This window comes from Phalaenopsis equestris, unplaced genomic scaffold (assembly GCF_001263595.1).
Source record: "Phalaenopsis equestris unplaced genomic scaffold, ASM126359v1 Scaffold000002, whole genome shotgun sequence".
NCBI lineage: Eukaryota > Viridiplantae > Streptophyta > Magnoliopsida > Asparagales > Orchidaceae > Phalaenopsis > Phalaenopsis equestris.
Genome location: NW_018164444.1, coordinates 12,607,217 through 12,617,232, shown reverse-complemented (window position 1 = coordinate 12,617,232; position 10,016 = coordinate 12,607,217). Strand labels below are relative to the sequence as shown.

Below are 10,016 nucleotides of genomic sequence, written 5' to 3'. Positions count from 1 at the left end.
GTTCACACCTTTTAATAATTTGATCACCCAAAGTCACACTTTTGTCACTAGAGCTACTACTACTGAAATTAAATTCCATGTATTCAATTTTAGTTCTACTTAAATGAAAGCTTTTAGACTCCAATGTAAACCTCCATAATTCAAGTTTTTCCTGGGCTTTTTTTCTCTCGTTTTATCCACGAGAAGGATATCATCAGCAAAAAACATACACCAAGGTACATCCTCCTGTAGATGTCCAATAAGACCATTCATAGCTAAAGTAAAAAGATATGGGCTTAAAACCGATCACTGATGTAATCCAACAAGAATATGAGAATATTTGGTCAATCCTCCTTTAGTTTAAACACAAGTAACAGCTCTAGCGTACATATCTTTAATGACTTGATTATAAATCATATTAACAACTTTCTGCTCAAGAACTCTCCAAAAGATATCTCTTGGAATCTTATCGTAGGCTTTTTCTAAATCAATAAAAATCACATGTAGATTCTTTTTATTATCTCTGAACTTCTCCATCAAACCTCTCAATAAATGTATAACTTCCATAGTAGACCTGTCCGGCATAAATCCAAATTGATTATGAGAAATCTTTGTAACGCGTCTTAACTTATGTTCAATTACTCTCTCCTATAACTTTAAAGTATGACACATCAACTTAATTCCTCTATAATTTGCACACTCTTGTGCATCCCCTTTATTCTTAAAAATGAGGATCAAAATACTCTTCCGCCACTCCTTAGGCATCTTTTTTATTTTTTAAAATAATATTAAAGAGTTTAGTAAACCAAGAAACTTTCAAATCTCCTAAATATTTCCACACTTCAATTGGGATATCATCAAGTCCTACAGACTTTTCACCATTGGTTTTCTTTAAAGCCTCCTCAACTTTTTTTTACTAATGCGACGTAAAAATGAAACGTTTTATTATTATTCACGATATTAAGTTCGATCGTATTTTCAGCAACTTCATGAAAAGTTTTATCAAAATAACTCACCCATCAATGTTGAATATCTTTTTCTAAGAAAAGTACTTTTTGATTTTCATCATTAGAACACTTTACTTGCGTTAAATCTTTACTTTTCTTTTCTCTTTGTTTGGCTAGTTTATGCATATATTTTTCACCTTCCTTAGTATCTAATAAATTATAAAGATCATTAAAAGCAGAATTTTTAGCGTCACAGATTTTTCTTTTAGACTCCCTGCGGACCGTTTGATATTTTTTTCCAGTTTTCTAAGTTGTTACATTTAAACCAATTTTTATAACATAACTTCTTATATTTTATCTTTTCTTGCACATTATTAATCCAACACCAACTATTTTTATTTATTAAATTTTTTTTTTATTCCCCACGAACAACTTTTGCTACTTATTTAATAGTGTTTGTTATTTTATCTCACATAACATTTGCTTCTTCATGAACAATTTGCCTCACATAACATTTGCTTCTTCATGAACATCCCAAATTTTGAAAACTTGAATTTTACTCATAAAAATAATTTTATTTGTGTCTGTTAGGTTCCCCCATGTAAAATATAACATTTGTTTCTTCATGAACAAACCCTAAACCTTAAACTCTAATTCTACGATGATGAGTAATAGTAATCTTTATTTTACAACTATTCATCTTAAAATCTAGAGCTAATAAACGATGTTGGGTACTTAAATTCTCACTTGCAATGACCTTACAATCTTTACAATCTTGACAATCTCTTTTTCTCATAAAAAAATAATCAATTTGTGTTTTATTATATCCACTCTTATAAGTAATAAGATATTCATCTCTTTTCTTAAATAAAGTATTAGTAATAACAAAATCATACGCTAAAGTAAAATCTAAAATAATTCTACCTTCTTCATTAGTTACTCCAAAACCGTAGCCACCATGAGTATTTCTGAAGTTTTCTACCACTACCAATATGTCTATTTAAATCTCCTCCAATAAAAATTCTTTCTTCAAGAGCTATCATTTGTATTAAGTCTTCTAAGTCATTCCAAATTTTATCTTTAGAACCTGTATCTAAACCTACTTGAGGAGCATAAACACTTATAATACTAAAAATCTTAGTATCAATGATAATCTTAAGGACTATAATTCTATCTCCAACTCTATTAACTTTTACAACATTATCTTTCAAACTCTTATATATAATTACACCTACACCATTTCTAGTGTGACTCTTACCAGAATACCAAAGTTTAAAACCTAAATTATCAATCTCCGTAGTCTTTTCTCCAACCCATTTAATTTCTTGAATACATAAGATATTAATTTTTCTATGAATCATAATATCAACTAATTCCATTAATTTACCATTGAGAGTACATATATTCCAAGATTTTATCCTAATATTAGTTTTATTAGTTTCATGGACTGACTTCTTTACCCGCATTCATTCGGAATGTGGGAACCTTTGACACTACACTCGGGGTCCGATGCAGCAGCCTTTGCACACTTTTTACTGCATTCAGGCTATACAGAGCGTCACTTCCAGGGGACGCCCTAGCACTTACACAATGATCAAAATAAAAAAGTATCAAAATGATCACCTGACTTTTTATAGAGGGATAATTCAATCCTTGAGTTCATAAAAATGTCAATTTAGTCCCTAGATTTTTTTGTAATATAGGTTTAAATAGTCCTTAATGAAGACTATTTTAACCCTCATTAAAAGAGTTTGGAGATTAATTTAGCACTTTTATAAACTCTAGGACTAAAATGACTATATGTAAACAGTTAGGCGACAATTTTGACACTTAACTCAATCAAAAAATGATGAAATAAACACAATTGCCAGGTGCAATGCGGCTAAATCAGCACTTCCAGAAGGTAAATGAAGAACATATCAGCGCCTGAATTTTAGTTGCTTGGGGAATAGATACCTGGCCATGGACAAAGCCTTCCGCTCAACTTCAAGGTCATGCTGCAACTGAACGATTAATTGATTCTCACTTTCTGTTTCTTTTCGAAGTTTGTTAATCCTTTCACGCTCAAAAGATATCTCCACCTTGTTAGTCATAAGCTGTTGCAGCTGCTCTTCTACTTCACACCTCAGTCTAGAGAGGACTTCCATTTCAGATCTCACAGCTGCTTGACCCCGAAGAATAGCTTCATTCTCTTCCTCTCTTTCAGTTCTCATTTTTTCCAGTTTCAGTCTTGCTTCCTCAGCCAGTCTCTCCAAGGCATTTATCTTCTCCCTTTCGTTTGCAAGCTCTTGTTCAAAACTTGCATTGAGATCTTTCTCAACTTGTGCAACAAGAGCACTATGTGCATTCACAGCACTTTCCGCCAATGATTCTGCTTCGATGCGTGCGAGTTCCTCGCCAACAATCTCAGAAGCTTCACCAGTAGCAAGGGCAATGGCCGCTTGGGCCTTGGTAACAGGTTTATTGGGCTGAAATAATCTGGTATAACCTATGAGTTTATATTGTTGAAAGAAAATGGAAATAAGAATGACATAATTCTGCACTATAGTTCTATAGAGATAAATATAATAGTGTGGAGGTAATACCGAAGGCAAGGGATATAATGCCCTGTTCCCCTGAAGACAAGTCTGCTAGCAAAGCAGGCCATGCGCCAGAGTCTATTTTCTCAATATCTATGAAACTGGATGCCTGGTACAAAAGCTGCCATAAAAGATGACACATAAGTTCAGAAGAGTCTCAGTGCACCAAACTACAATATACTATGAGAAGATTAATGAAATAGAAATGCGGCACATTTTTGTCGACTTCCGGAAGTTGTTTTTTCTCTAAAGCCATCTTCCAGCTTACAAGATCTTGACGCGAAAGAGGGCTGCAAAAGAAATAATCAGCTACAAACAAATGAAATGTTCTTTTGAAATAAGCGAAATGTAAAACTAGTTCCACGACTCTTTACATGGGTCATTTTACTCTTAGAGTATAGAAAAATGTTAATTTAATCCGTAGACTCTTTTAATATGAAATGAAATAGTTTCCACGGAAGAGTATTTTAGCATCTATTAAAATAGTCTAGGGACTAATTTGACATTTTTTATAAACTCTGGGACAGATGATCCCATGTAAATAATCAGGGGATTATTTTGGCACTTCTTTTAAAGCACAGACCGCAAACTGAAAAATACACAGTTCATACAGTTTTACCTTTCAGGGTAAAAGAGAAGCTGATTTTGGTTCTGGATCGAAGAGCTGCTCGTATCAGACAGCGAAAGCTTGCTAAATATTATTCCAGCCTCCGCTAAGCCTATATGAGGCATGAATTTTAACAAAGAAATAAAATGGTTATGAAACCGAAAGAAGAAACAAGAGAATCAGCTTTTGAAGTGAATTTATTCCTTTTATCAATCCAATTAATCAATGGTTATGAAACCGAAAGAAGAAACAAGAGAATCTGCTTTTGAAGTTCCTTTTATCAATCCAATTAATGTTATATCAGTAAATAACAAACTTTCACCTTGAATGCTTGAGAAATCTGGGTCTTCATGAGTGATATCATCAAAGGCAAGCTCAGAAGCATTCTCGATATACATTGCTGGATACAATTTTGAAGTTGTATTCCTAGGCAGGGTATTATAAGTTACTAACTTTGGCAAAAAACATTATAAGAGTCTTTCATGAAAGAAAAATCAAGTGGGCTGAAAAGTTCAGGGTGAGTGATATAAATGAGGAAAATTTCTACGAATTCAATTATTCCAGTCTCTTGAGTAAGCACCTGGTGAGGACACTGCTAGCAGAAACCAACCAACGAGCATATTCCCGACGGGTACATATATCTCCAGGCTGGGCATTAGCCTCAATCACCTAGTGATGAAGTTGGAAGCATGAGATAAAATGATTTAAAGTTTTTATGCTAGTCAATGCTAAACAAAAGGCCACAATAAACTACGCATGAGTCCTTGTAATCATACAGGTCAAATTAAGTAACCCAAATAGCTAAAAATATAAAATGACTAGATGAAAATCAGAAAAAAATAAAAAAACACTTGCTTCCTCTGCCAATATAAATCAATCAGATTTGTCGTTAAATCTGTTTCTGTTGAACATATAACAAATTCAACCTTAAATAGGACTTGATAAAGAAAAACTCAGTTGTCTTAGACAAAATTCTTAGAGAGCCAATATTAAAATTCACATTTTCTCCAAGAAATTAGTTAGTACAGAGAATAAGCAGAAATATCTAGAAGTAAATTTTATTTATTATGCCACTGAAGCAACAGCTTGAAATAAAGCTCAGAAAAAAATAAAGCCCATCTGCAATTCATTAAGGTACCTTCAGAACTTGCAAAGCTTGGAAAGCCTGACTCTGAACCTGATCAACTATTGCAGGAACAAGAACCTTTCCTAGAGGCACCTGCAATACTGAAGAGACGAGGGATGGAGCAGGCACGCCAGTAAAAGGGAATGCTTTCTGAGCAAATAGTGACTCAAATGTAGAGTCTCTGTTACTTTGATAATAGATGCTACTATTAGGTTCATTTCCAGTGTCATTAGCATATACTGGAACAGAAAATGCTACTGAACTAGTTTCCTCTAATTTAAACGCTTCTTCAATATTGAGTGATTCGGCAGGCAAAGTTAAGGCTTCATTTTGATCAAAATCTGAACCGGAACTAATGCCAGATGAAATAGTATTAATTGAAGAATATTCAACTCGCTCGGTTCCAACACCTTTACTTAAACTCAATGGTTCACTCGAGGATTCTTCGTATTCATTCAAAATATTTGTCTGGTCATTGGACACGACATTTTCTTCATAATCCACCGTGAAAGTGTTTATAGATAATGTGTCAATATTACCAAAAATTTGAGCTTTCTCATTATTTTGGAGGGGGAAGGAATTAGAATCTGGAGGAATAGAAACTTCATTAACATCATTTTCAATTTGGCAGTCATCTTCAGTTGAAGCATGGTGAAAGCTATCCACAGACCCGCTTCCATCATCAATCGAATCAATGATTTCAGCCGAAATAATATCACGCTTATCCTCAGTAACATCGAATACTTCAAGTGGAGGAAAAGGGTCCTTGTTTATACCTGTCACAGAATCTGGATTATCGTCATTTATCTTGTTCACTGTGTCATAGGGTTTAGGATTAGTCTCATTTCCATCCTGAATGATTTCTGCATTTGTATCATCGGAAGTCAACAGAACCTCTTGTTCAGTTGTTAAGGGTTTCATCTGTTGTTCGATTCCTAAATCAAAGAACAAAAAGCTATTTAAGCAAAAAGTTAGCAGTGTGACATTAAAAATATTCCCCATATCAGCTTTAGTTTCCTAAATTGCCAAAAATATTATCCATACCAGAAATATTTCTGCTGTTTTTGCTACGGAGGGACAATGTTGCAAATGTAAGTCCTCCAAAAAGTAGTAGTCCAGCAAGCCCTGCTCCCAGCAACCCTGAAATAGAGCTACTAGAGAAGTGTCATTAGTACTCCAAACATTAAATAAACAAAAAATGAAGAACTTTCATAGAAAACATGACTGCTTAGAAATAACATCCGGTTATTTAGGGTGCTAGTATCAGATATTTGATCAGAAAATCGTCATACAGGATTCAATACATTTAAGGGGCATTTACATACATTATGCATCTCACACCTAAGCTTTCATATTTACACACGTAGCACTTAGATCTTTAATATCACATCAAAAATAGCACTGTTACCACTTTTTACAAGTGAAATACACCTTTCCATGCATATAGGTTTAAAGCATCAAAGTGCATTGTATGTAAATATCAAAAGTTTAGTTGTGAAATCTGTAAATACATAAGAATTGTGTCCTATATACCTACACTTTATCAATAGAAGAGACTTAGAAAACATTATTTATGTATATTATCAAATGCCAACAACACATTAAAACCAATTTGTGGGTTGATAGGCAGAAATGCAGATATTGTGAGTCATGAAAGACATTCTGAATCAACAAACTGGATTGCTAAGAGGATAAAACAATAATAAGAAAATCTAGAATTAATAGAATTGTGAAAAAGGAACATCAAACTGAAGATTTGATGCAAAATAAATGCCCATCTTTTCCAAGCACCTCTCCTGTTAAGGAACAGCTAGTGAATCTTTGCTCAAACACCTAAGGAACCTTGGCTCTAGCCCCACAAGTACTTGGGCAATTTGTAGCTGATAACTAAATCTGAGTTATAAACATGACATGGAATTGGACCAGAATGAAAACTATTGTTTAACAAAGAGTAAAATAAGTTATCAAGAGAGGCAAAACTTCTGTGCCAATATGATAGGAAAACCTCTCAGAACGAATTAAAGAAGACAGAGTCAAATCAAACGTATGGAATTTGACTAAAAGTGTTGGATCCTGAGTTGTCTGTGAATCACATCTAAGGAATAGAGCTTAAGTAAAGAGAGAGAAAGAGAGACAGAGAGAGGAGTTGACAACAATGAACAGTAATCTATCGTGATCAATTATGTTTTATTTATAAAATGATTCATTTATTTATAGAGAGGGTATAATATGATGATATTCAATTTTTTCCCCTTCTTTATAGGGGTCCATACTTGAGTATTTCAGTTATTTTACATAAATTAGCCCATTGTCCGACTACTTCCTGACTTGGATGACTGACCTTAGTCGCCTTCAGGTCGACAAGATCAGTTTGATCCACTAAGCTTGGTCGATACGAGTTGGTTGCTTGATACGACCTTGCTATCGATTCTTGATCTTTAATGAGGAGCCTCTGGGCGTCCTTGGGACATTTGAAGATACTAGAGAACCAAATCTTCCCTTGGATCGGCTCACATGTGGTAGTTGGCTTAGATACCATTTTGTCTCATTTCTGGCTGAGTGGCTCGTTCTTGTATCCTCCGGTAGTCTTTAGTCCATCTTGTGATTCGGTCGGCTTTAACCTTACTAGCTTAGCTCGGACAACTTCACTCAGTCAGACAAGTAGACCTCAAGATATCCTGTCAACGGACCCTCCTTCGTCTTACTCTTCTATTTGTTGACCTCATTTTTGGTGAGGTCTAGTCCTCCTCTTAGGATTTAGGATCTAGCCTTACGGATCTCCCTTTGACTATCTTAGAACCTTAGAAATGGGACCTGTCTCGTTTTAGAAATTCAACACACTTCTGTACTCTTTTGTGGGTGGTATCGCCTTCTAGCACTTAGAATGATGAAACCAACATGAGGAAACTCAAAAGGGATTTCTATAGCACCTTTTAAGATTTATGGTGGCCTTCTGCACAATTCACACTCCCGCGCGCACAAACTTCGCAATTCGGTCCGCAATTGGGAGAGTCGACACGTCTGATCGCCACAATTCACATTGCTTGAACTGTTACCTGTTTAAGACTCAAATAAACTTTTTGAGACGATCGATAGCGGGTCGAAATTTTGTGGAATTTGAATTTTGACGCGTTTTTTGACCCGATTGTCAACGACATCGTCCGAGCGACCCCGGATGACAAAACTGACTGCACCGGCGCGTCTGGAGCATCGATTTTGCCTAGAGAGGACAACCATTTTGTTATGACGCCGCGCGCAAGTAAATCGCATGTGATTTAATATATATATTAATTTATATAAAACGAATTCTCCCTTTCCTCTTTAAGCCCTAAATCCCTAAACTCATGCACCCGAGCTCTGCCTCCCTTCCCTCTCCCGTTCGCGTGTCTGGCCTTTCCCTTTCTCGGTCTCGAGCCGACCGAGCTCCTCCTCCTCCACGCGAGAGAAAGTTGACCTCGTTCGTCGTTGCCTGACATTTTTCTGCCCGCCGCCCTCCTTCCCGAAGCCGTGTCAGTCTCCCCGAGCTGTGTTTTTTCTTTTCTTGGTAGTTTGACTCTGGGAAGCTTACTCCCTGGTACACTTTAATGACAAACTCTCTACCCGAAGCCGTGTCAGTCTCCCCGAGCTGTGTTTTTACTTTTCTTGGTAGTTTGACTCTCGGAAGTTTACTCCCTGGTACACTTTAATGACAAACTCTCTCTTCCTCCCGATATTTTCCTCGCTGCCACAGGTTCGCCGCTCGGTCCCTAGATGTTTCGATTTCTTCGCCTTCTGTGAGCAGGGAATACGCCCTTTTTCTGCTTTGGCCCGATTCGAGTGTCGTGGGTTCAAGGGGTGATCTTTCTCTTCCCCTCTCTTCTCTGCCTATAAAGATAGTTCCTTTTGAAATTTTAGCTGTGAGGAGATTAGGAAGGGGATTTCTGTGAGAGCATTTCCTTCAGGTGAATTCTTGTGATCTAGTGCTTTACATTGGCATTAAGGAGGTACCTCTTCTTCCCCCCTTTTATTCGGTGCCCTGTTTCCTTTCGCTTTTCCTCTCTGCCGAGCCTTTGAACTTGGCTCTGTTGGATGATACAGCATGCTAGTTCACTTTACTTTCATATATTTTTGAGGTATTCACTTTAAGAGCATGTGAAGGATGAAATGTGAGCATGTTTCAAGGGTGAGATTCGATTAATTGCTTAGGACGGTGCAAGCATAACATGATATAAGTATTCTTATTTTCTCCTATTAGCTTGAGATAAAATCGTAGCATATTCCTATTACTTTGAACAGGAAGGTTGAAATGTGGCTTTGAAATAATTTTAGCTCCACTTGTAAGCATGTTGGGATATGTATTATGAAGCTTTTCATCTATTTTTTTTTATTTAGCATGAGATATTGGAGAGGTTATTTGGCCTTTCATGCATGTTGGAGTTTCAGCTTTGGCATCTTATGACTTGTTCTTACTTAAAATGAATGCTAGAGAGTTCACTTTACTTTTTATACATATATGAGGCTCGGTTTAGCTCCTCATGAGGCATCTCCCCTGTTTAAATATCTGTTGGAATTGTTTCATGCTTGGAATATTTAGACATGCAGGTTGTTCCTTGGCTTTGGATGACTCGATTTTACCTACAGGTGGCTGGAACTTTAATTTCCGTTAAAGCCTGAATTTATATCAATGCTTGGGCACTGTTTTAATCTTATTGAGCTCTGTTTTGGCTTTTGGTTCTTGTTGGGCTCGGTTTTGGCTGGGTTTGGAGTCTCGGTTTTTTTTGGATTGAAATGAATAGAGC

At 36.1% G+C, this 10,016-nt stretch overlaps 1 protein-coding gene across 1 annotated transcript in view; it reads right to left on the bottom strand.

Moving 5' to 3' along the window:
* The window catches only part of LOC110026961, an 18,038-nt gene that overhangs the window by 1,661 nt on the left and 6,361 nt on the right, over positions 1-10,016 (bottom strand). Inside the window, 8 exon segments of the mRNA XM_020728205.1 lie at positions 2,883-3,414; positions 3,512-3,626; positions 3,720-3,795; positions 4,125-4,224; positions 4,435-4,538; positions 4,693-4,781; positions 5,251-6,173; positions 6,283-6,378. Coding sequence (XP_020583864.1) covers positions 2,883-3,414; positions 3,512-3,626; positions 3,720-3,795; positions 4,125-4,224; positions 4,435-4,538; positions 4,693-4,781; positions 5,251-6,173; positions 6,283-6,378 — 2,035 coding nt within the window.